The sequence below is a fragment of the Oryza glaberrima genome, chromosome 1, assembly GCF_000147395.1.
Source record: "Oryza glaberrima chromosome 1, OglaRS2, whole genome shotgun sequence".
NCBI lineage: Eukaryota > Viridiplantae > Streptophyta > Magnoliopsida > Poales > Poaceae > Oryza > Oryza glaberrima.
This window is the reverse complement of record NC_068326.1, coordinates 35,221,956-35,248,435: the sequence shown is the minus strand read 5'-3', so window position 1 is coordinate 35,248,435 and position 26,480 is coordinate 35,221,956. Positions and strand designations below refer to the sequence as shown.

At 44.7% G+C, this 26,480-nt stretch overlaps 5 protein-coding genes across 6 annotated transcripts; 3 read left to right on the top strand and 2 right to left on the bottom strand.

The window, feature by feature from the left end:
* Positions 1–635: 635 nt before the first annotated feature.
* LOC127783560 (protein WVD2-like 7) lies at positions 636–6,316 on the top strand. Its single transcript, XM_052310753.1, has 10 exons — positions 636–1,050; positions 2,671–2,794; positions 3,014–3,706; positions 3,941–4,447; positions 4,584–4,645; positions 4,741–4,836; positions 4,942–5,029; positions 5,501–5,581; positions 5,730–5,821; positions 5,903–6,316. Exons 2-10 carry the CDS (start codon positions 2,720–2,722, stop codon positions 5,928–5,930), a joined length of 1,722 nt encoding a protein of 573 aa, XP_052166713.1. The 5' UTR covers positions 636–1,050; positions 2,671–2,719; the 3' UTR covers positions 5,931–6,316.
* A 4,374-nt stretch (positions 6,317–10,690) lies between these two features.
* Positions 10,691–13,779, top strand: LOC127780267 (uncharacterized). The gene is made up of 2 exons (XM_052307191.1): positions 10,691–10,978; positions 11,477–13,779. Exon 2 carries the CDS (start codon positions 11,592–11,594, stop codon positions 12,783–12,785), a length of 1,194 nt encoding a protein of 397 aa, XP_052163151.1. The 5' UTR covers positions 10,691–10,978; positions 11,477–11,591; the 3' UTR covers positions 12,786–13,779.
* Positions 13,780–15,007: 1,228 nt separating this feature from the next.
* Positions 15,008–17,718, bottom strand: LOC127780277 (cytochrome c-like). Its single transcript, XM_052307198.1, has 3 exons — positions 17,526–17,718; positions 16,340–16,473; positions 15,008–15,338 (listed from the first exon to the last, which is right to left on the bottom strand). Exons 1-3 carry the CDS (start codon positions 17,635–17,637, stop codon positions 15,249–15,251), a joined length of 336 nt encoding a protein of 111 aa, XP_052163158.1. The 5' UTR covers positions 17,638–17,718; the 3' UTR covers positions 15,008–15,248.
* Positions 17,719–20,801: 3,083 nt separating this feature from the next.
* Positions 20,802–24,124, top strand: LOC127760483 (uncharacterized). Its single transcript, XM_052284751.1, has 7 exons — positions 20,802–21,410; positions 21,815–21,867; positions 22,280–22,372; positions 22,456–22,679; positions 22,957–23,023; positions 23,669–23,776; positions 23,927–24,124. Exons 1-7 carry the CDS (start codon positions 20,948–20,950, stop codon positions 23,951–23,953), a joined length of 1,035 nt encoding a protein of 344 aa, XP_052140711.1. The 5' UTR covers positions 20,802–20,947; the 3' UTR covers positions 23,954–24,124.
* LOC127760482 (pentatricopeptide repeat-containing protein At2g03880, mitochondrial-like) lies at positions 22,593–26,259 on the bottom strand. Of its 2 annotated transcripts, XM_052284750.1 has the most exons (2): positions 24,197–26,259; positions 22,593–22,728 (listed from the first exon to the last, which is right to left on the bottom strand). In XM_052284750.1, coding segments are annotated over exons 1-2 (1,551 nt in total). In that variant the 5' UTR covers positions 25,747–26,259; the 3' UTR covers positions 22,593–22,727. The 2 variants fall into 2 exon arrangements, with proteins under 2 accessions (XP_052140710.1, XP_052140709.1); XM_052284749.1 differs by lacking the exon at positions 22,593–22,728 and having other exon boundaries at positions 24,164–26,257.
* Between the last annotated feature and the right edge of the window lie 221 nt (positions 26,260–26,480).

Here is a 26,480-nt window from a genome sequence, read left to right as displayed (position 1 = left end):
TATATGATTAGCGAAGGCTTGGAGTGTGAATCAAACACGAAGCACTGGCTCCAACATATCATTTTTAACTGATCGCTTAATTTTCTTGGCTAGACTAGAGTTGCGCACTTACCAATGTGGGTATGACCGTATGAGCCTACGGACAACTCCGCTTTAAAAGTAGGTTACAACAATTATTAAGTAAAATTCATGTCAAATTTGATATCCATGTTCAACAGCAATAGAAATACTACCTCTGTCTCAAAATAAATTCATATTTCACTAAGCTCATGCATACCAATAGAAAACCGCGTCCGTGAAAAAAAAATACCAATACAAAAAAAATATAATACCCCTATATTATCAAATCTCAATACAATCATTATTTACTTTATTTTCTCCCAATACAATTTATTTCATATTTTTACAAACTCTAATACAGTAGTTACCTAAAAATGAATTTATTTTGGGATAAATAAAAGTTATATGACGCATCCAACACATTTTTTATATTTTCAAAAAGTAACTGTCAGTTGGTGGGGCCCACAAGCAGAGACACGCACGCCAAGCGTTAGTATTAGCAGTATGCTTCACTCTCACTATAATCACTAATCACCCACCCCCACCACCACCACCGGCCGCGTAGTTACGCAACGAATCAATCACCCCCGCGGTGATTACCACTGCAAACACCACCACCGCCGCCGTGGGAACCGGCATTAGAAGCGAGGAGACGACTAATCAAGCCACCAAAAAAAATTTAAGACCCCTCCCTCCTCCTTGCCGCACTCACCACCAACCTGTAATGTGAACCTGCTGCTCTGCGAGTTATCGGTGTTCATCCAGCAGCGAGAGCGGTGGCAGTGGTACTAGGAGTCTAGGACGAGTGGTGGGTACTGGTTGTACTGGTGGTACGGCGGTTTCAGCGGCGGAGTTCTCGCGGGATTGTCTCGTTCGTCTGATCCGGCGCTGGGGGACGGCGGTTGGTTTCTTTTTCTTCTGCTGCTTCGCGAGCGGGTGTGAGAGATCGGTTCCATGCGGGGGTCGCTGCTGCTGGCCTCGGGCCGTCAGGTGATGGAGAATTCCGGCTCCCCTGTTCTTCGCTTTGTTCGTGTGTGGTTTTTGGTTCTTGGGGGAGTTTGCATGGAGAGGAGAGGGTGAGGTTCTTGGGGGGATTCTTGGTATTTGCTGTGATGGAAGGCGTGTTCTTGGATGCTTGGGGTGTCGGTTTGTTTGTGAGTTGGTGCCGGATTCTGCAATGCCGCGGGGTTTTGTTAGATTTGATGATTCGGTGCTCGATGAGCGTTTCTTGGTTCGTCTGGTGATTTCTTTTCTTTTTTCTTTTTCAGTTTTTGTTTGTTTGTTTGAGTTTTGAGCGGTTTTGTGGGACGGATGATTCGAAGGGATGTTGAAAAATTCATCGGAAAGTGATTGCGCCGTAAATGTTCGATTGGGCTTTTCTTTGACAGAAAAATTCGGTTCTCTTTTCGGCTCAGCGCATCATTGCCGCTCTTGAGAAAGTGCCTCCTTTTCCCCTCGGTTTCCTGAACTTTCTGCGATGTAACTGCTCGTCTGCCTCTCGCTCTCTCCCGCTTTTTCATGCTTTTCTTTGGTAAATTCAGTTAGATTTTCGTGAGAAATTTTATTTGGGATCGTCGGTTTTTCTGACGCTTATCTGACAGTTACTACCTTTTCTCCTCCTTCCATTTCTGATGTTTTTTTTTCTTAATTTTCTCTCTCTGTCTTCATTTATCTTGCTTAGTGTCATTGGTACTGTGATGCTTGCCTGAACACGTCCTGAATTCAGCCAGTGCACAATTCGCTGAAGGCCATGCCAAGCAAAACTTGTTCTTGAGAAAGATCCTTGTTTTTACTTGTCCGATGAAACTCCCTCTCCTTTTTCTATCTACCAAATGGTAGTACTTCTGAAGATGCAATTATGGGCTTAGAACAGTGGATTCAGGACTGCTAATTTTGTGGGGACTTTTGTTACACTTTCATGCTTTCACTGGTTCTTGTATTATTTCAGACTTCCATGTTCTCTTTTTGGTTTTGATTTGCACTTGCGTTTAGTTTTCTTGTTTTCTCTGTCATGTTATCATTTGGACCGCAACTGGTCCGGGTGGTTGGCATGTGAACGAATAATAACGCCACAATCTAGGTGGTTGGCATGTGTTTCTGGCTGCATGTGGTTTCGGGTTGAGTGATTCAATTGCAGATCGGGAGGTTGGAATTTCGTGTGTGTTGGAACCTTGACCCAAAAGGAAAGAATGGAGTGTTGAAAATGCTGTCATAGTGTCATGGCCTTGGTGATTCAAGTAAAATTGACTATACAAATTTTTACAGAGAGGATGTGGATGCTGGAGTTTTTATTAGGAAACTTAAAACTACTCCACTGTTGTAGAATTTTTGGCCCTTTAGGTAGTACTGAATCACTTCTAGTCGGTTGTAATTTAGTTTTGTGGGCTGTTAAGTTCCAATGCAAATGTAGGTTCGAGGTCTTTAGTGTGGTATAGTAGAAATGTTTGCTCCGAGTTATAACATGCTTTTCATCTCAAGTTTCCAGTTTTTTTCTTCTGTGTGGTAAACGTCCACCTAACTGTGTGTCTGTATCATTTCAAACTTCCCTTTCAGTTGTTAGTATGTCAGATCAAATTTCAAGTGTTGATTATAATGTATTTGACTTTGCAGGGTTTGCAAGCGGAATCTACTCAACTATGACGGATTAGCCTCAAAATAAATGATGGCAGCTGAGGTTAATCAAACTTTTTTCGCGTGGTCACAAGGAGAACCAACTGAACGGGACGGTTCTCAAGTAAGTTTTCTAAGGTATTCTGGCTAGTAGTAGTAGACGACTTCATTTTAAATAAATTGTACAATGTGAGATCAATTTCAAATGGTAATGTTACACTCTGAAGTTAAAGCAATTGTAGTTCTTCACAAAAAAAAAAACACAAAAATTGTAGTTCTGTTCCTGTGAAGCCAGCAGCTAATAGTCTCATTTCCTTTCTATTTCATTGTTTACTATCCTCAGGGTGTATCTGTGTCCCAGAAAATTGATCATGGTTCCATCTCCTTTGGAAGATTCGAATTGGAGTCTCTATCATGGGAAAAGTGGTCAGTATTTTCTGATGACAAGCGTCATGAGGAATTTGGCAAATTCAATGGTTTAGTTGCACAGAAGAAGGCATATTTTGAAGAGTATTACAGGAAAATTAGAGAACTGAAGGCACAGCAGCAAAACCAGCAAACTGAACTTATTTTGGAATACAGTGGTGATGGCAGTGATTCGAGTCAGACAGGAGAATATACACAAGGTGCAGAGCTTGAAACTCCTACTGGATCTGGAACTATCGTTGATGATTATGTGGAGCAAGGTGCACATGAAACTACCTCTGAGCAAGGATTGACATGTTATGATGACCATGAAAACGAGAACTTCAATGCAGAATTCTCCTCATCCAATATTTCTTCTTCAGCTGTAGGTTTACAGCAAACTGGCCGGGATGCTAGAGAAAATGTACACGGTGATGATTCGGCTGGTAAAATGGATTTAGAGCAGCAGAATGCCATTTCTGGTCATAGTCTTGGAACAGCATATGAAGTTGTAAGGGCTCCTAAAAGAATTATCGAGAAAGACTCCAGGCTTAGATATGCTCCAAAGATAGTACCAAAGTCTGTCAAAACCTCCTCCGATAGTCCTCTGGATCGCACATCTGTTAGTAAGGTAATGAATAATAGTGTAGTACTCACTGAAGCTGCGGCCTTTGTCTTGTCAAAAATCTGCTTCTATCAGCTATTACGCTACCACTATCTGTCTGATATTATAGACTAGCAAGACTAGTGCATTAGTCCTACCTTATCGTAAATACTTTCTAGCTAACATATGTTTTGTGTTTATACACTTGAGGGCATGAATCTTTCAGTAAAGTCTTAAGAGCTTTTTCATTAATCGTTGCAGAGGCCTGATTCTCTGAAGCTTGGCATGAGTATTAACCAGAAGGCTAAGACTGACAATGATCGTTTATTGAGAGGACCAAATGTAGCGCCTCATAAGATGTCTGGATCAACCGAAAGGAACAAGCTTACAACAAAACAAACAGGTGTCAGAAGACCTTCCTTTGCATCCTCACAACGGCCCTCTGTGGGAGAGCGGCACCGGATAGCCAGGGAGAGCATAAAAAAGCCTGCTGATGTTTCCACCCCACGGCGTCCTTCCACTGCAGAAAGGCACCCTGTCACCACAGAGCGTGCAAGGAAGCAAGCCGATGTAGATACACCACGCCGACCATCTACTTCTGAAAGACGTGCTGTCAACAAAGGGAGTGCTGACATGACCACTACACATCGCCCCTCTACTGGAGAAAGACGATCTGTTACCAGGGAGAGTGTTCTGAAGATGGACGTAAGAACACCTAGCAAGACAAGGCCTACTATGACGCAACTGAAGGGTGCAACAACCACAGTGGTATGTTCTAGCACTTAACTGTAACCGAAGTTCCATCTATTCATTTATGTCGATTGACGCTTTTAAGTCCATGTTTTCAGTTAAATCTGAAAAACATGATGGCATCAGATTTCTTAGAGTTTTCATCTTCATGCAGGGTATTGTTAAAAAGGCAGGCACTCCAAATGCTTCTAAAAGCATCAACATGGGAACAAAAAGGTTACTCTTATGAACATATTGAATAGACACTTGGAAGAGTTAGATTTGTGTTCAAGATTTTAATTGCATTGTTTTATACCTGATTTAATGAACAGCAATATCAGAGAACTGGAAGGACCTTCGAAAGTGGGCAGACACTCTGTTGGGTCAAAAATTACGGACCTGCAAATTGCTGGCAAACAGAAATCAAGGTGCTACTATAAATTAGTGTTGGAATGTGGCATGAATCTTTTACACTATGATTTGTAAATTGGGTTTTACCATATTTTCTTGACAAAACTTATATCATTTTGTAGCTCTGTCAACCTTCCTCCACGGAAACTATTGAGTTCCAGTATTGGAGAACCAGCACTGCAAACCTTTACAAGGCCAAAAAAGAAAGATGTAAGTTGCTCAAAACTTGTATGTGATTCTTGTTATTTTATGCATGTGGCCATGAGTTGTGTGATAAAGTGCCAGTGCAATCGTTTTTGTAACCTTTGTCATATAAACGGTGTTTTAAAATTTTGCTGTCTTCTTTACTTTTGTGGTTCTAGAACCCCATGTTACCTGCTGATAGATTCCAGTAATTCAATTGTAAAATCACTTTCAATCGCCACAGCCACTTAACTCTGATTATTACGCTGCACTGACAAGTTTGTCAGTTGTGCCTGGTTGTCAGCTGAACAGAGATTTTGCTTTCTCTAGTGCTTTAGGTTCTAAGAATTTGGTTTCAATGTTATGTTTTGTACTGCAATGTTGCACCAAACCATTATACTGGACAGAAATATAGCTGAAACAAGATAAACAAGGTACTGTCAGTAACAGTTAAATTGAGTGCTAACAATGACAACAAACCTTTGTTTGGGTATTCAGGTAGCAGCGCAATCTCGAGCATCTACATCGAAGAGAGCAATGACTTTGCACACTGTAAACGTAAAGGGGAGGAGTTCAAATGTAAGACTTTCACAGCACTACATCATATTTGGATTCCTCACCTGAATCCTAAGATGTCTTTCTCTTTTCTTTCTTTTCCTGTTGCGCTTGATGTAGCTTTATTCATACCATCAGATTAGATTGACCTTTTGTCCACTCATTTCTGCAGCCACCCCCACCACCACCTCCACCGCGTCGGCCTTCACGGACGACGAACAGACCAAATGGCAGTAACTCATCAACTGTTGGACAAAAGCCAAAGTATGATACTCATGATGAACATTCAAAAGTAATCTTATGATGCTTCACTGCAAACTACTGAATTACACCCATCCAATGCAGGGTTTCATCAGCACCAAAATGGCATTGATGCAAAGGGAGACTTTCATTCAACCTACTCTCCCGCACAAATGATGGATCTGTGACAAGTCGCACCGCTACACGAATCTTAAAGCATCGGCATTGCTGTCCACTTCCCCTGAATGATGTTTGATGTTTCTGTATATCAGTTCCTCTACTCTCTAGTGCCTCCCCCCTTCCCTTCAGAGCAAGTCCAATATAGTGTATGTAGTTACCTGTATCATATCATCAACTGCCTAGCTTTGTCGCCCAAGGAACTTAGAACAGTGCTGTACATACCTCAAATAAAATGTTTCGTCAGCTAAAGTAAGGCTACCCTGAACATGTGAAAAATCTGTGGTCTCTGAACATTGTCTGCACATCATCAGTAGTAATGGAAATCGTTCATTCTTTTCACTTGTTCTTGTCAATAATGGTTTGACTGATTCATTATTTGGCATGGGCAGTTCCATCGTATTGCCTTTAACTGATCATGAGCCTTAACGCATACTCCCTCCATTAAAAAAAAAACTAATCCAGGAGGAGATGTGACCTCTCTAACAAATATTGTACTAGGAGAGGTCATATCTCCTTCTAGGTTTATTTTTAAGGACAGAGGAAATACTAGCGGCTAAAAAAACTGTGGATAAAATTTTAATATGCATGTTTTTTATCATCTTAAAAAGCCAAAACATTGAAAAGCAAACTACGATTTCAAATTTAGTTATAAAAACAAAAACAAAAACCCACTCTAAATTAAGTTCTAAAATTTAACATTTCAAATTAAGATTTAAAACCTTTTTGCGGGCGGGGGTGATGCTAGCAGCTAGCTCCTCGCCGCCGCGACACCGGGATCTTCCTCGTCCCAATCGACGAAGTAAAGCGAAAGAAAGAGACATAAAGAGTGGCAGGCGGCCTCGCTCGCGCATGATTAACCTTAGCTACGTCCGTCCTTACCTTCCTTCATCCACAAGGCTGTGCTGCGAAATCAAAAGGAGAGATTCAGAATCTCATATTACTTACTGCATTGCATGCATGTCCCGCGCTCTTTGGGTGCAAATGCAATTCAATCCAATGCGTGTTGGGTAATTAATTAGGGTCTCGGATCGTAGAGAAGATTTCTACCGTCCAGTGATTTTTCCGGCTAGTTTCACAAGGTGGTGGGCTAGATGATTTAGGTTCGAAAGCTCCCCCCTTCTAATTATTTAATATTAGGTTTTTCCCTAGAGGGCTGCTATATAACGGAATCCCATTTTTGAACGGGATGATACCGGTTAGGTGTCAAGTCCGGTATCAGATGATACATATCAGGTATCAGACGATTCTACCACGTTTTAGATGATACTTGCGAGGTATCAGATGATACCTATCAGGTATCATGTGATTCTTACCACATAGAAAGGCGATACTTGCGAGGTATCAGGTCCTGATACCTAGATGATACTTATCAGGTATCATGTGATTCTACCACGTATCAGGCGATACTTGTGAGGTATCAGGTCCTAATACCTAACCGGTATCAGATGATACTTATCAGGTATCATGTGATTTTACCACGTATCAGGTGATACTTGTGAGGTATCAGATGATACCTATCAAGTATCATGCGATTTTTATCACGTAGAAGGTGATATTTATGAGGTATCATGTGATACCTACCAGATATCATGTGATTTCTACTGGGTACCAAAGCCTCGAGGTGGTCTACGGCTGTTGCCAATAACGGATTCGTCTTTCCTGTTATTACCGAATGGTACTTGGACCTGACCTGACCTATGTGCATTTGCTCCAATGGTGATTTGCAGCACAAACAACGAGCTGTTGGAGCTGCTATGGCACAACGGCGGCATTGTGGTGCAGCCGCAGGCGGCACCCGAGGGTCGTCTCCTCCTCCGGCCGTGGCCAGAGCATCAGCGTGCTCACCGGCGACGAGACAGAGACCGCCGCGTGGTTCTCGAACACCCTTGACGATGCGCTAGAGAAGGACCTCTACACGCAGCTTTGGCACAGCGTCACCAGCGATGCGTTCCCGGCGGCGGCGGGGCCAAGCTCTCACCACCCTCCGACGCCGGACTTGCCACCCTCTGACGAGGCCACCGATGAGGAGCGGCATCGGGTCGAGCTAGACCGGCAACATCTATTCGACCTTCTGCGGCAGTAACCACCTCTCGGAGATGCCTTTACTTTTTGGATAAGCATGGGGACGACGGGATACCATTGTTTAGCATTTCTGTTTTCCCTAACATTCGCGTTTTTTTAAGAAGATTTCTGCCGAAAATGCAAGTAGATCATTGCCTGTACAAACTTTCATTGATTATTCTTTCTTTCGCCTAGTAAACCACGTGATATATACTTCGTCGTTTACATCCGTTTTAGCCAGATGCACGATACGTGACCAACTCTGCCTTTGTCCCTGCGACTCGTCAATACAAGCAATCAAGCAACTACACTTTCACGTACCAATTCCTTTGCTTCTGAATCTGTCCTGTTTCTGAATCTCGCCGATTTCTCATGGACCAAGGAGACCGAGTTTAGTTCCAAACTTCTTCAAAACTTCCAACTTTTTCGTCACATTAAAACTTTTCTACATACATAAACTTCTAACTTTTCCATCACATCGTTTCAATTTCAACCAAACTTTCAATTTTAGCGTAAACTAAACACACCCGGAGACGATGAATATTCCGACAAAACCTACCCCTTTACCCCTCTCTCTCTGTGACGTCACATGGACGGAGCCGTGACGGGATCACGTCACGCCGTCACGGTATCCCGCCCCGCTACCCGTGGGAACGGGGCAGCGCGCGCTTTTTTCTCACCAAACCCACCCCGCGTCGTCACGCTCGCTGTAAAGTGGGCCAGGGGTTGGCGTGCTGGGAGATGGGTCCCACTAGTCAGTGGGAGGGGTTTCGGTTTGGACCGGCTCGGGGGGAGGAGGCGACCGGGGACCACCGCCCCCTCCTCCACACCCGCACATGCCACGTACGCAGCGGGTGTGGGCCCGAGGTGTCAGGGAGAGCGGGGGGACGTTTTCAGTGGGCAGAAAGGCGTGGGATGGGGGGCGGTAAGGTTTGTTGGGCCCCACGTTTCAGCCTCCAGCTGGATGGTGGGCCAGCGGGAGAGCTGTCGGTATGTTTACAGCAGTTTTTTCTTGTGGAAGAGATTTTTGCTAGGTGCACACTATATTGTTTTCAATGTTTTATGTATGCATTTAGAGATGTAAACCTCCACCAACAGGAAATCCATATCTGAGGTAATATTGTTAGGCCTTGACACAATAAACGAGAGTGATTAGGTGTTTTTAACCTCAGATGATAACTATGCCCATACATTTAGAAGAAAAATCTTAGACAATTTTAATAACACAAACATTTTCTTTCAAAACCATGTGCCATGTCAACTTACTAGTGCTAACTTACTAGTGCTAGATGGGTTTTCGGCTTTTCGCGCATTACAACGAAAGAATAATGTGATAAGTTAGTAGATATATGGTGTGAAATTGTGAAATTTTCTTTCTTACTACTCAAATTTCTCTCATGTGCTTATATGTTTCATACTTAGATCAATTATTGAAAGATTATAAATGATTGGATTATATAGTATGGTTTTTGGGCAGAAGAGATCAAGAGATAATTTGTATCCTTGATGAATCATTCAAAGGCTAAAAAAAAAGGACGATATATCTTCACGAGAGAAGAAAGAATTAATATAAAGTAGGGATGAACGTTTAGATATACAAGATTAGCTAACTTTTTAAATATATATATATATATATATATATATATATATATATATATATATATATATATATATATATATATATTATTAGCATCTACATGAATAGAATAATATCTAAGTCATTTTTATTAATATTATTTAATGAATAAAGAGTGATACTTTGGTATTGGATACGTGAAACACACATGATAAATACATATGACATAGATAGAACTATTGAGCCGTTGAAATCAGTATCCAAAGACGCTAGCACATCCCTGTTATTTAAATAGGATCAAACGAGTCTGAATCAATAACCAAGGAGCTCAGGAGAACATGCCCTTCTTCTCCATCGCCTCTTCGGTCTCTTATTGTACATTTTCAATCTCGCCATAAGTATCAAACACAAGATTGCCATAAAGATTATCCATCCCTTCCTTTCCTTTCCCTCTAATTTTCTTTCACACAATCCACAACCCACAATTAAATCACGGCATGATTGCTCCGTGATATATAATGCTACACACGTCACCATGTCAATGATCCCCTTTCTTTTCCTATCAACAGCTACAACTATAAAAGCACGACCGGCACACTTCAGCATCTCCAACATCGATCACCGGCGAAGAAAAGAAACACAACTACGCCGCGCCGGAGGAGAAGAGCCCTTTTGTTTCCTATCAACCGCTACAACTAAAAAAGCATGATCGGCGCACTTCATCATCTCCGATATAAGTCGCCGGCGAAGAAAAGAAAAAAGAAACACAACTATGTTGCGCCATAGGAGAAGAACCCATTTGCCTCCTATCAACAGCTACAATAGAAATCACGACCGTCGCACTTCATCATCTCCGATATCGGTCTGCCGGTCGCCGGCGAAGAGAAGAAAAGCCACCATCAGCAGCTGTGGTGGAATGGAATCGATATGGGGGCGTGTACACCCAGCGATTACACACCCCGGGCTTGTTCCACGTCGGCTCGGGGTGGGGCCGGCCAAGGCTGGAGGCTCGGCGCCCACCGAGCCGCAAGACAACTGGAGACAGCCTGTCTCCCACCCCTCTCCCCCTCTTCTTCGCTGTCTCTACTCTCTCTCTCTCTCCTCCCCTTCTCCCCCTCTCTCTCTCTCCTCTCTCCCCCCATTCCCCACCTCGCTTCGCCTCCTCCGCCTCCGCCGCCGCCGCCAGGGCCTCGCCCTCCCACCCCAGCAGCGCCGCCGCCGCGGCCGGATCCCACGCGCGGCTCGCCGCGCCGCCCCGTTCGACCCCCCGAATCGCCGGATCCCGTCGCCGGCGCCGCCGCCGCGCCTGGGGGGGAGCTCCCACCAGGGCGCTCCCCGCTATCCTCCTCCGTCCTTCCGCCGAGGTGATTTGCTCGGAGCTTTCGCTTTCTTACTAGTTTTTTTTTGGATGGGGAGTGATCTTCTCTTACCTCGGTGGGTGCTTAATGTGCTGGTTTGAACAGTTGGTTGTGGGGGAAATGAGTAGATGTTGTGCTTGTGGGTTATCTGAGTTGGTTGGTTATGGCTTGAATTGCTTCTTATTTGGTGCTGGAATGGTTAGCTGAAGCAAGTAATGCGCTACCAGCTTAGTCATACTTAGGTGGTGTGCTTGCTAATTTAGCAGATTAAACCGGTTTTATGCGAACTGCGAATATATAGAAGTGATGGACTGTGAGCATCTTTTTTGCGGGGATAAGGTTTAGTGTGTAGTCGAATCATTCTAGCTTTGCAGGGTTCGGGCGTGAGCTTATGGGGTACTAGTAAGGAGTAAATATTTAGTTTAGTAATTTGTTGCCTCCTTAAGCAAATTTGAATTGGATTTGCTTTGCAACCACCCTTATGCGATTGCTTGATGATTGCAGTGCTGTAGAAGCTGGTCACAGTTGAAACCTGGAAGGCAGCTGAGTCTATGGTTTTTGTGGGCCATTGTGCTATCGATGCGAGTAGAGAGCATGCGTGGCAGCTGTTCTTCGGGTGATGCCCCTGACCAGAGAAGCTGCCGATGCATTCGGTGTGGCAACAATTACACTGTTTGCAATCTTCGCTGTTCTGGGCCTCTTCTGCATTTTCCAGTCAATCTATTTCCGGTTTCGGATTCGGAGAGGGGCCTTCATTCCGCTCGGATACTTTAACGGCCCTTGGGTGACTCGCATTGTTTTGATTCTGATCACCATTTGGTGGGGAGTAGGGGAGATTGTCAGATTGAGCTTCTTGAAGAGAAAGTTGTTCTCCAGCATATTATTGCAGAAGGGTGTATGCGACGCGTACATCCTTTCCAATCTAGGGTTTGCGGAGCCAAGCATCTTCTTTGCGTTTGCTTTCCTTCTTCACGGCTCGTTACAGAAGAGGGAGTTGGGCACTTTGAACCAAAGATGGAATTGGAAGACCATAGGCTACATGTTGGTTTTCTGCGTTCCGGTGTTCTTCGTGCAGGCTCTTCTCGTGTTTGTTGGGCCAACATTTGTTAAGGATGAGAACAATACACATGGAAGGAAAAAGATTGCTAAATACTTCATCCGGACATCCATGCCAGTTGGGGACACAAATATTTGCACCTATCCGTTGTTTGGCACCATTTTCCTGGGACTTATAGACGCCATCCTGATGAGCTATGTCTCCTATGTTGGATCTCGGGTTTTGTCCTTGGTCATCAACAAGGCACTGCGAAGGAGGGTTTCCTTGCTGATGTTATCGGTGCTTTTCTTCCTTCCTATCAGGGTGCTTCTACTTGGGTTTTCTGTCCTGCCCCAACCAGGAGATGTAGCATTTGAAGTGATCATCTTCTTGTCATTCTTGATGATGATATCCTGCACAACCGTTGGTGTTCTCTTGCTGGTGTACTATCCTGTAGCAGATTCATTGGCTCTCCGAGAGATAGGTCAGAGGGAAATAACAGAGATGGTTCCTTATGATGATTACTACTATGAAGGTGCATCGCTTGTAGCCAACCAGAGCTTTCGAGAAATTGAACGGAACTCAGATACTTCAACGAAGCGTGGTTCCATATCTTTCCGCACTATGATCAGGGAAGACCAACTTCAGCAGGATGGTGTTGATGAAATTGGATTCTCCTCTCGTAGTGGTGCTCATATTGGATCACCCTCACCTTCAGGTTCATCCCCAAGTGCTGCAATGCCCATGCTCCCTCTCAAGGAAGTACCTAGATACTAAGAAGTATTCACCTGTTCCTTTTGCCCTTCTACTATGTTCTCCCTTTTCTTCTTCCTCTTTCTTCCTCTTACTACCTTAATGATAACAGTTTTGTGGCAATCAAAGGTTTTTGTAAAGTTTCCAAGTAGCTTGACTCATCATTAGTTTAGTACTCAAATCTCATTTATCAAAGTGGCATGTAGCTGGATGTTGCAAAGGCTGAGGAGCTGTGCATCTGGCATTGGCTGGAAAGGCTGAGTTGGAATTCACTTTTGGTTGGTTTTGCTGCTCCACAATAATATCTTAGCTAATAAATTCCACCATGGCATAGGCTGGAATGGGCCTCAGCCTTGTCCTCTATTCCTTAGCTGCTTCTCTCCATGACAGCTATGCAAGTATATATTATATTTGCTTCTTTGTGTTGAATTAAAGGTCTGCCAAGAAGAAGCTGTCAGTTATAAATAGCTTTGGGAGAAATACAGTGGTAGCATATGCTAAGCAAGGGCCACCATCTTGCCAGTCTGTCCTCCATCCCTATCCAACTAACAGGTGAGCAATGAAGATTAGGCAAATGTTTGACCAAACTAAGTCAATATAGGAACTCAATTCAAATCATTTTTTGCCCACTTAGAATATATGTCCCATGAAATATACTGAAGTAGAGAGCTGGAGGAGGGGGCCTGAGGCTTCATATATGGCTAAAAGATGAATCTTTACTATGTTTATCTCATTGGCTGCTCTTGTACTCTGCAAAGTTCCATGGCTCACCTGCCCTACATGCTTTGACATTGGCATAGATCTGTCCATCTGGGGATGTCTCCTTCAAAATGGATCGATCAGTGGGCAGGTGAGCTTGTTTACAATTTCCTCCCCCTGCATAGAGTGCTTAGCATGATCCAGATGCACACTGCCTGGTATCCAAAGCCCCTGTTGCTGGGCATAGTCAACTGGGACAAAATTGTCTCCTGTTTTTGTGATTGTCATTTGTCCTGTTTCTACAAGCTCTCCTCTATCCTCCCTTCTCCGGCAATTTTTCCCCTATGCAGTTGTTTTTCCTGTCATGTTTTTTGTGCTTGTAGTAGTAGTAGAACATAGGATTCCTTAGGTTGGGGTAATATGGGTACTCGACCACTTGTGTTACTTGCCTGGTGCTGCCAGTACTGCAAGGCATGTGATCTGTGTGGCTTGGAGGGATCTGTCATAATTTTAGTGGGCCTGCCGTCTTGTGTCACTTTTTATTTTCTCTTACAGGATGGGTCTCTTGGAATCACACTCTTCACAAACAGGAGCAAAGCGAAGTGAACGTCATAAGCAGCAGCTAGCACTCAAAACAAATTAGGGCCTTCTAATGTCCTTTCTCTGATCCCAAATTCCTAACGAAATTCTTCAGACACCTGCTGCGACCGTGCCATTTATTTCAAATTTATTTTTTCTTTCTTTTTGAAAAAAAATTACTATGCGTTTGAGCAAGTGTGGACCTAACGACGCAATGGAAGAAATACTAGAACAAGGCATGCAATCTTCTGGAGGTGTTCGTATGAGTAGAGTGTACGTTCATAGAGGTAAGTGTGCGTGTTCTGGATGCCTGTGTGGCTGCGTTTATACTGTGTTTCTTAGAAAAAAAAAACTTACTAGTTGCTCTCGCACAAATTGTTTTAGCTTTGGAAGAATCTTCCTAGTTGGACGCACACATGTAATCTTGCATCGGAAACATGGACAAGTGGAGACCATTTTGCTTGTTAATCTCGGCCCAAATGGTCGACATTCTCGAGTGATTTGCCTGCCGGGGTCGTGACAGCGGCATCGCCACTGTTCTTTTCGTACCCGAGCAACGTCCCCCGCACGCTATGCGGGACGCGCTGTACAACTTCTCATTCCCAATGCTGTAGCGCACGTGACGTCCAAGAGGAAGGTTGATTTCGTCTGTGGTGGCTCCTAAACTCCACTTCCACGATTCCGCACACATGTTTTCCAAACTGCTACTCAGATTTTGATATTTTACTTACACTGTTTGACTATTCGTCTTATTTAAAAAATATATTTATATTTACACAAATATTTTTTTATTAAGACGAGTGATCAAACAGTACAAGTAAAATGTCAAAATCCCTTATATTAAGAGACGGATGGAGTACATAGTAGTGTATTTTTTACAAAAATATTTTTTATATAAGTTTGCTTAAAAAAGTAATATTAATCAAATTTTAAGTTTTTTTAAGCTAATACTTAATTATATACTAATCTGTCGCTCCGTTTATGCATGGGATTAGTTCCCAACCCACATCAAAGAACACAGCCAAAGAATAGCTCGCAGCTGCCCAAGTGGATGAGCTGCACATCGCCTCTTCCACGAGGCCACTGCTTATTATTACAAATTTACAACACAGTTTTGTTGCAAAGTTTACCTTACAAGTTACAAAGAGTCAGTATGAGGCTACGAGCAATAAGCTTCTCTTCATCTTAGGAAGATGGCAGCAGGGACTCTCATGCTGTGGCGTTCTTCAGGTATGCGATGAGATCAGCACGGTCCTGTGGCTGCTTCAGTCCATTGAACCCCATCTTGGCAGGAGTGTACTGCATATGCAAACAAAGAGTAATGTCCTGAGATCATATTGAATAAATGAATTGCCCTGTAATAGCTGACAAATATGTCTGAAATATTCAGCATCTGATGTGCAAGCGTTTAAGATATACAGCGTGTGTATGTGGTGGTAGTGGTAGTGGGCAAAATCATTTCATTGGATGCACTAGAGGTACTTAGCAATAGCACATAACAGTCACCGCTAGCAAGACAACTAGACAAGGTGCTCTGAAGTAGTAGACAGCGCTTTTTCTGAATATGAGATAACCATGAATAAAAGTTTAACTCTAGTTTTTCTTTGAGATCGACTCGCATCAGCTCTTGTGATGCAATGACCCTTCATGCGAATCCTGCTACTTTATGAGTTATGCCTGGGATCACAGAACCAAGAGTATCTGCAAAGACACGTAATAGAAACAAAATAGCACAATGAGCTAATTGTAGTTAATCTATACTAGCATGATGATCCGCGCATTGCAAAGGATCCCAAATTTAAAATATAAGATGCAATAAATAATTAATTATCCTCAAATTTAAAACCTATAAGTATAATTATGAGGATATTCGTAGATTTTCATTGTCACAAAATGATGGATCCAAAAGCAACTGATTTAGAATGTGATCACAAATAGGAAACATGTACACAAGAAAAAACACGGGCAATCAATATAAACATCAGAAGCTACCACTTATGAGTTCCAGGGAGGCGACTATCTTTAATTTAGGTCCACAGCGTGGCAGCTCGAGGGCATGCTGAAGAATAATCAGCAACACTAACAAAGTTCACAAAACACTATCAGTTCAAGTGACAACAAAGCTTGCAAAGTCCTCCAGTCCCCGGACTTAACAATGTTCACTTCGACTGGCAACATTTGCACGGGACAACATTGCAAATGAAATATCTGGTCACAAAATGCACATCGCCGACGCACACATTTGAAGTTACACTACTGATTAGAAAACAGAAGTGATGGAAAGTTAACATTGGTCGCACCTTCTTAGGAGTAAGCAGGTAGTCATACAAAGTGTTCTCTTCCCAAATCACAGGCACTATCTTGTCGCCAGATGGGTAAGAGAAACCAGGAGCTGTACCAGATTGCCTCCCAAACAAACCGTTCAAGTTTGGCCCTGTAAAGGACAGCATTGACATTAGTAATTACATATCAGCATCTGGTTGGTAAAGAAGAAAAAGAGGGAGAATACTACACAGATGAAATCAACAGATCAAATGAATTGAACTCTGAAAAGTGTCATTGGATGAAATACACAGCTACAGCACAGAACAGTACCAGATGGAAATGGTTAAGGCCCTGTTTGTTTTAGCTTAAGATTATTGTAATCCAGATTATTAAATCAGATTACTCTAAGCTGGATTATAATAAGCTGATATAGAATAAGTTGCGAGTTGTTTGTTTCTCTGGATTATTAGAGGCATCTAAGGATAGTGGGTCTTTAGCCACTCAATAATCTAGAAAAAGCTCCTCCATAGGAGATTATTAGATTATACTAATCTGGCTTATAGATTATAATAATCTACTCCCTCCGTTTCACAATGTAAGTTATTCTAGCATTTCCCACATTCATATTGATGTTAATGAATCTAGATAGATATATGTCTAGATTCATTAACATCAATATAAATATGAGAAATACTAGAATGACTTACATTGTGAAACAGAGGAAGTACTTGTTTGTTTTGGCTTACTAATAATGATCCAGATTATAATAATCCTAAGCTGAATCAAACAGGGCCTAATAATTGACATTTCACAGACTAGCCGATAAACGAAGACTATATAACCGCCAAAGATGTATAGGATCATTAGAATTACCATTAAAACTAGCATATGTACACCTGGCCCTGAGTATACTACATCGAGAGAGAAGAGCTCAGAGAGCTTAAATGCATATTACCAGCTAACCAGCAAATCCAGCAAGATGGTCAACGCATGTCCCTCGTATGATTCATGGTGATTTCAAAAATCAAACATCAGCGACAGACACGTGCTAGCTGTAAGATCTAAGTAGCATATATTACACAAACCAACTATCTGATGGCAACCTGGAAACCCTGCCATCACGCATCAGAGCAGTAAAACGATGCAGAAACCTCCACAATCTAACAATCCTCCAACCGGACGAACACTGAGCTATATGCATTAGGTGGTTCGGTGGCTCACCATGCTTGTGGCCGGCGGCCTTGTCGACGGCATGGCAGTACGCGCACTTGGTCCTGAAGATCTTCTCGCCGGCCGCCGCGTCCCCGGGCGGCGCATCGGAGAATGTCGCCATCGCCACCGCACTCGCGGACCAGGTAGGGTTTGGGTTGACCTTGGAATGACTGATGGAGAGGGGATGGACGACGGGCCTGGTTGGGCCGCAGGCCCACGTAGAGGCCTCGAACTCGAAGCATTTGAATTTTTAATTCGACTAGAAAAACATTATACTCTTTATTTTCGGTCAAAAACACTTTTTTTTTCCTTCCTTTTCAGTCTCGGTCTAGCCCACCGCCTCCCTGTGCTTAGCCTGCTTCTCTTGAACCTACTCTACAAGTAGAATGTAGGCCTAGTTCGCATAGTCGAATGTCATCTTCAACCTCCGGAAGACAGTCCGTGTAGTATGATGCCAGGACCGATCCTCCTATCAAATCCGGTCAAATCTTTCTTGATCTACTAAAATTGGTTGAGGGCTTCTGGATCACTCGATCTCCTCTTTTCATTTTTATCAAAATTGGAGCGAATCCACAAAACTGTGGGATATAAACGGTGACTTCTAAATAGAGATTGAATATGAATATGGTGAATTAAAGCGGAGCTGAAAAGAAAAAATACGTGGAAAATGATGATGGGTAGTGGAGAATTGATTTTTATAATAAATTGGAGGACGGAAAGCATGAGGAGGTTGATCGATATAGCGGTGGTGCTAGGGTTCGGCCCAACGATGGAAAACCGAGTAGATGAAAAAAAAAGAATTCTAAGCAAGTGCGCACACCCTTCCGCGTGCCAAAAAAATATGAATAAAAAATAGGGACGGGAAAAAAGAATAAAAATAAAAAGGCGATGGCAAAATAACCGGAAAGAACGGCGAAAAAAAGATGGATGGAAAAAAAGAACGAAAAAAAGCAGATGGAAAAAAAGAAAAATGGAAAAAAAGAGAAGGATAAAAGAGACGGACATATACCAAATCTGTTTTTCCGGATGGCTTTTTTTTTTGGCAGTCGGCGATTTATTTATTTTATTTACGGTCGGCTTTTTTCTTTACCCAGCATTTTTTGCTATTTTTTTCGTTGGTACGAATCGGACCTCTTTTCGCTGTTTTTCTTGCGTGAGATTTTTTTACATAATCGAATATAATATCCGGCCTTTGCTCAAAAAGAACTATAGCCAATTATTACAAAGATCCACTCCAGAAGAGAGTGTAGTTCAAGACAAGTTGAACACACCAAACAAGAGAAGAGAGGACCCAAACTGAGAAAAGCAAAACAAAATTACGGATTTTGAGGAGTAGAGATTAAAACCGAAACAAGAAATTAAAACCGACTCAAACACGGATGATTTACCAAAGTACCGGATAAAACATCTTCAATTTTTATAATAGTAGTAATTTTTGAATCTTCACATGTAAATTTTGAAAATTTATATTGGATTTGGTCTTTTTCTTGAAGATATGGTAATTTAGTGTCCATTATTGCGTTTCTTAGTTACCTTTTGCCTTTTACTGTGTCTATTGGATTTTAATCTAAAGATTAAAAATCTGCGTGATATAATTATAAAAATCTTTCGAAAGATGCATAGGTACCCCTTTTTAATTTACGTCCCCATTGTTTGGCTCGACATATTTACAAACGAGAAGTAATTTATGAATAAAATTTTTATATATGTGTTCTTAGCGACCTAAATGTAAAGGCTGAGAAATAAACTTCGATAAAAAACCTCAATATTAGCTTCAAATTTAAGGTTGAAAATTCAAATTTTGGCTGATAAGCATAAGCATAAGCGAAAAGATGAGGCCGTTACTCTTTTTTAAGAGGAAATTTGAATGAATTTTGAAACCATGCCAAGATATAATTAGGCATATAGGGCAGAGATTTTAGTAGCTATAGTTTCACTGAATCTTCGACTTAAACCAAATAATTCATATTGTCATCTATATTTTAAGAGTCTAAAGTTGTAAAATCTAAAAACTGAATTAAAGCTGTAAGCTTAAAAAACCTAACTTCTTCATACTCTTATAAAAATAACATCTAATATGCTAGCTATGAATGCATCCAATAATCCTTTTTCTCACCGCTGAATGCTGATCTCGATCAAGAGCAGTCATGGCATGTACCCTTTCCCCTGTGGGGGATTACTTGGCTCCCTTAATTTCACATTGCCCCGCGCCGGCGGTCGTCGAGCTGTCGCCATCCTCGATGTGATGTGGAGTCGAAAGTCCATTGGAGATTTTTGGAGCAGCGAACGGCGGAGGAAGAAACGCGGCGGCGGCGCCGCGCGCTCTTTAGCAGCGCTGCGCAGGTAGCCAAGTACCGTATTAGGGCAATAGCAATACGTCTTGCATTTTGCTAGTCCTGAATTGCCAAGTAGGATGAGGACCTTCCAAGGACACAAGACTCACGGTGCGAAATCAAGGCGGGTGGAAAGGCGAGGCGAAGCCCTGCGCACTGCAATGGCCTTGATATCGTCGAAAACCGGGTGGCAGGTTTTGGTCACAGGTTCTTCATTTTGGTGGACCCATCAAGAAACGTGGCATGGAATCTTGAGTTTTGGCGGACGTGGAGGGCTCAGACTGAATGCCAGCTCCTTGCATTGTGAACGGCCTTAACGACAAGTTTTATCCCACCTCGACAAATTTGATGTTTTGTGACCTATACAAAAGAGTTTCCACCTCATGATGCGTTGCCTCTTCGGAGGCACCTTATGTTTATAGGTCACATCATATTAGCTACCAAGTACCAACCAGCAAATTCTCACAATCTTAAACTCCCTAAACATGACCATAATGTAATTTTAAAAGACACATTACTAAAATATGTTGCTATATTTTTTATCCTCTTTGTCTATTTCTACAAGCTAAACGATCAGATAATACAAGATCAAACGTCTATAATTTATCTACGAGTGGAATGTGAATTTGAAGGTTTGTACGCAACGTCTTATAAATGTCTAGAATTAACAATTCTATGGCTATTTACTTGTTGCGAGAATCTCATATGTCAGTTTGTGTTGTTGGAGGCATACTAGGATATCACCACTAGCATCATTTAAAATTGTACAAAACTACTTGGAGGAAATTTGATGATGAAATTTGAAACCACACAGTAGGAATCGCGCCAGGTGCTTTGCTGCTACCCTAGAAGATACCAGGCGACGGGGCCCACCTGCCAGCCTCCGTGCGCACCACTGCCCCACACGCCGCCACGTGCCTCGTCTCCTCCCCCTCCCCTCTCCTCTCCTCCGCTTTCCTCCCTCCCTCCTCTGCTGCTCCTTCCCCTCCACGCCTTATCGCTTCCGAGCTCCCATGGCCGCACGCCCCGCGCGCTAGCTGAAGCAGCCAGCCTCGGGCCCCACCCACGCAGCCGCCGGCGCCGGCGCCGCCGCTCCCCATGAGGCAGCCGCACCTCCTCTCGCCGCAGCAGCTCTCCCCGTCCCCGGTCCTCTCCTCCCACTTCTCGCCGCCGGCGCCCGGGGGCTCGCCGGCGTGGCGGCGGGGCCGACACCACCACCACCGGCGGGCGTTCCACCCGCCGCTCTCGTCGCTGCGTGACCCCGACAAGGCCACGCTCCGGAAGGCCTCGCCCAACGTCCCCTTCCGCCTCGGCGGCGGCGGCGGCGGCGGCGGTCAGGGCGGCGGCAGCAGCAAGGACCGGCGACCCGCCGCTGACCAGGAGGAGGAGGAGGAGGAGGAGGCGGCGGAGGATAAGGGAGACGGCGGCGCGGGGGCCATCACCGGGACGCTCCTCGCCGGGGCGCTGCTGGTTGGAGTCGTAGGGGGGTTCGGGGCGGCGGGATACGTGTACAAGGACCAGATCAACACCTTCCTCACCCAGTTCTCCGGGTTCATTGATGGTAATGGCTAATCCAGCTGTGTTCTATTTGGATTGTGCTGTGAAATGCTACTGGTCTATTGCTGAAGACTGAAGTGTCTCCTTGCTAATTTTGTGCTAAAGCAAACCGGAAGCTGGATGCCAATGCTCTAGGGCAAAAACCAATGAACTAGGGCACGTCAGTGTGGTTTTCGCACTTTATTAAGTGTTATGTTTCTCAAAAAGTGTATAAAATTGATTGGGTCAGCATGCTATATAAGGCTTAGTTCAACTTGCCATGTGTGCTATGTGGCAAAATAAAGAGCACATAGCTGATTTACGTATGTGCGCAATGTCTTGTTTGATCAACATAGATTTTTATTTTCCACAACTAATTGTCCTTTGTTGAATTTCTGCCTGAAATGTGACCGTACTTTGCATGGACAGGTTATGGCCCTGCTGGATATGCTTTATTTGTACTAGTGTATGCAGGATTGGAGGTATGTCCTTTTGCTAGCTAATTTTACTTTCATTGATGCTGTACAGTGTCTTCGTTTCTATAATTTTCACCTAAACTAGCTAGTCAATTACAGTGATAGTGTAAGGCTGATATTTTTGCCTTTCAGTTACACACACACACACACACACACACACACACACACTTTGTAAATTTGTTGTGCCAAAATGTTTGAATATGAGTGAGTAGGCAATAGGCACTTTTGTTTTGGATAAAGCCACTTCTTGATGGAGGGCATCCATTTCTTTCTTTGTTTGATATTGGTGAACTCTGAAATAAACTAACGATCTACATTTAGCCCTGTCAACCATTTGTACAGGCTTTTGTCATATATTCTTGACATCTGGATTGGAACTTCACCTTCATAATAATACTATGATTTTCTTTGAATTCAGGTCCTTGCGATTCCAGCGATACCATTAACAATGTCAGCAGGTCTATTGTTTGGTAGTATTACTGGTACAGTTATTGTCTCAATCAGCGGGACAGTAAGTAAATCCACATCAACAGCATTCTGTTGTTAACTCTGCCTTCAGCTGCATTTTCTTATTGTGCTTTGCCAACTGTGCAGCTAGCTGCAGCAGTGGCCTTTCTTATTGCTAGATACTTTGCCAGAGAGCGAATTCTCAAATTGGTTGAAGGAAACAAGAAGTTTCTGGCAATTGACAAAGCAATAGGTGAAAATGGATTTAAGGTTGTTACTCTGCTGCGGCTTAGTCCCCTATTACCTTTCTCTCTTGGGAACTACTTGTATGGCTTGACTTCAGTGAAGTTCTTGCCTTATGTCTTGGGAAGGTTAGTTTCTACCAACTCCTGTTCTTCCATGATTCCAGTATGGCATTTTCTGTCAAACAAACAGGAACGGCAATATGGTCTCAGTATAACGACTCTACTTGGTAGTAATGCAATTTATAAGACCAAAAGGGTAGTAAAAATCATATACCCGTTAAAGATACCAATAATCCATTGCAAATCTTATATCCCTTTAAAGGGCAAAAATTGAAGGATCGTCAATAGTACCTTTTTGTCAAAACCTTGTTGGCTTAGATATCTTTCTACCATTGTCATGCAGTTGGTTGGGAATGCTTCCAGGATCATGGGCCTATGTCAGTGCTGGTGCATTTGGACGAGCTATAATTGTAAGTTCTTAAACACATTGAATTATTTTAGTTCATTGCCAGCACAAACGTACTTCCATTGCCATTTCATCCATTCTGTTCAATGAAAACCACATCTATTGAACCACAGAACTCTTTCAGCTCCTAATGGCTGATCAGTGGTATTTTTGTACTTTGTTTCTATTTTCTACGAATGCCTGTATCTTACCATATGTGCTTTCTCATATAGTATTGTATCCAATAAGAGCTGGTTCATGCCATGAATCTGGGAGTGTTTTGCAGTTTGCTGATCGCCGTTGCTTTGTAGTGAAGTGTTCAAAGGACACTTATTTTTAGATGTTTACATATCCAGAATTGCATATGTGTACGTCTTAATTCAAAGCCATGAATTCTTTACCCTTGCGATTTTCTGCCTGTAGAATTGATCCACCGCTAGTTTAGCAGTTCACATCTTCGACATTTGTATGTCTGGGGTGAGGAGAGATTTTTCATGTCATTACCGAATGATCTTGCTTGTCTTCCTTCTCTATTTGCATAATTGCATAGCAGCAGAACACATGCTATCCTTGAAATGCTTATCTGGTGGCTTGACTATTGAAATCATAACATATGGTTCTTACTGCTGCTTTTTTTACGTCAAACATGACATGGCTCTCATTTTGACAGCAAGATGAGTCAGAGATCGGTTTGGGAGGAAACAGCCAGCTACTGACACTGGGCATCGGGCTATTATTTACAGCCATTGCTGCTACATATGTAACACGACTTGCAAAGGTATTGACTTGCTATGATCTATCACACATACTGAACAAATGGGATTCGGCAGTATTTGAACATATGCTTATTTCGTTAGTGGTCACTTTGGGTTTCAATTTCTCTTTTTCGAAAGCCAATTCTAACTGTTCTTAACTATGTTATTTGCAGGATGCTGTAAAGGAGATCGATGAATAGAATGGTAGGATTCTCTAGTAAAATGCGGCCTTCTGATACTAGCATACTAGCCCATTGTACATCATCACTGTCATCTTTGATGCAATCTGATCTACTAGAAATTCAAGCAATTTTTCAAAGGACTTCCAGATGCTCGTTGGAATGCAATGCTGGTTCTCTCTCTTATGCACATGCCTAATTGCCTATAGAGTGAATCAACCAAAAATGGTCAAAGACAACACAATCGTACTAAGCTCCAGTTACCAGTAATCTCCACAAGAACATGAACCATCCTTCATGTGATGGAAGCAGTTGGAGTCTCTCAGTATGATCTCCCTGCCGTACACCTCGGCGACCATCTTGATCGCGGCGTGGCAGTCGCCGCACACCCGGAGGTTCTTGTACACGCGGATGGGCGCGGCGGCTGGCACGGCGAGGAGGCCGAACGCGACGGCGAGCCTCTCGCCGTGGTGAGCCAGCCCCATCTCCCTCCCCTCCGGCGCCTCATCCTGCAGCGCCCACTCGGTGTCCGGCACGTGCCCCCGAGCCCGGATCCTCGCCGCCATCTCCTCCGCCTTCCGGTAGATCTCCGCCGCCCGCTGGTGATCCCTGTCCCCGGCGTGGAACACGTGCGTCACGCCGGCGACCACCACCCAGCTGCACCCGGGCTCCTTGCTGATGCCCCGCGACCTCATCAGCGCGCGCACCCTCGCCACGTCGCCCCACCGCCGCGCCCGCGAGTAGAGGTTGGACAGCATGACGTACGGCACGGCGTCCGTCGGATCCAGCCTCCACACCATCCCGGCCGCGCGCTCGGCGAGCGCCGCGTTCCGGTGAGTCCGGCACGCGGCGAGGAGGGCCTTCCAGACCGTGGCGTCCAGCTCGGCCGCCGGGCTCCGGTCGAGCAGGTCGACGGCCTCGCCGAGGCGGCCGGCGCGGCCGAGCAGGTCGACCATGCAGGCGTAGTGGTCCGGCCCCGGGGAGATGCCGTGCTCGGATTGCATGGACTGGAAGTGGGCGCGGCCGGCGTCGAGCAGCCCGGCGTGGCTGCAGGCGAAGAGCAGGCCGACGAAGGTGACGTAGTCCGGCCTGCAGCCGGAGCGGGCCATGTCGGCGTAGACGGCGAGGGACTCCCTGCCCCGGCCGTTCTGCGCGTACCCGACGATCAGCGCCGTCCACGTGATGGCGCACCGGGAGCGCATCGCGTCGAACACCGTGCGCGCGTCGCGGAGCGAGCCGGTCTTGGCGTACATGGACACGAGCGAGTTGCCGACCGAGAGGAACGGCTCGTGCCCGGACCGGACCGCCGCGGCGTGCACCGACCGGCCCAGCTCGAGCGCGGTCGAGCCGGCGCACGAGCTGAGCACGGCCGCGACGGCGAACTCGTCGGTGGCGACCCCAGCGGCGACCATGTCGCGGTAGGCGCGAACGGCCAGGCCGTGGGATCCGGCGCGGGCGAGCCCGGTGACGAGGGAGGTCCAGGTGACCACGTCCCGGCGCGGCATTTCGTCGAACACCGCCCGCGCGGCTCCGAGGCGGGACAGCTTGGCGTAGGCGTCGACGAGGGCGTTGGCGACATGGAGGTGCGACGCGAGCCCCGCGCGGAGGAGGAGCGCGTGGAGCGCCGCCGCGGGCGGGGCGCGGAGCAGCGCGGCGGAGTTGAGGATCGGCGGGAGGGTGTACTCGTCGGCGCGGAGTCCCCGCGCGCGCATCTCGGTGAACAGCGCCAGCGCTCGCCGGTGCAGCCCCGCGCGCGAGCAGCGGGAGATGGCCGCGTTGCACGCGACCAGCCCCTTCCCGCCCGGCGACGCCATCGCCGGCGCCGGCGCCGTCTACGCGATTAGAGATTATTTATCAAACTTTGTCGCTTAACGTAACAACTACTACTACGCCCTTCTCGTAATAAAAACCAAAAGAAACCAAGGCGTTTTCAACTTCTCATTCGTGCGTTCCTCCACGACGCCGGCGACCCGTCGCCGGCAGGTCGCCGGCGCCGCCGTACACCAGAGCTCAATGCCGGCGAGGCGTTCGAGAGGTTTGCTCATTTTCTTCGAATCATCCAGAAGCCAAGAATTGGTCGGGGTCCCAAGGCGGCGATGCCCACCGGAACCTTTCACTGCCTCCAGATTCTTGCCCGGAAATCTCCAATATCCCAACCACTATTCCAAATCAAAATCAGCAACAGGCTCCATTTGCCAATTGCCATGATACGCGCTAATGGATTTGCTAAACTAGGGATTAGCTTCCGTTAAATCTGTAGGCTAACAAACCTCATCATTCCTCTGAAGACGTCGTTTCTTCAGGACAAAACAAGAGCTCGTGTGCATTCGGGTGGTTGTGAATGACACGGGTCATTCCTACAAAAACAGCAACACCTGCAGCTGGTAATTTGTTAATCTGCATGCGCCTATCTGTTGCTGGTGGCCTAACTTCGACGTTTGTTGACTTTATAGAAAAAATCGACTTTGCAAAAGAGGGTAAAAGAAGATTCTCTTTTTATCAGCTGTTTTTTTTTTTCTCAGCTAAGTTGAGTAATCACTAATCAACC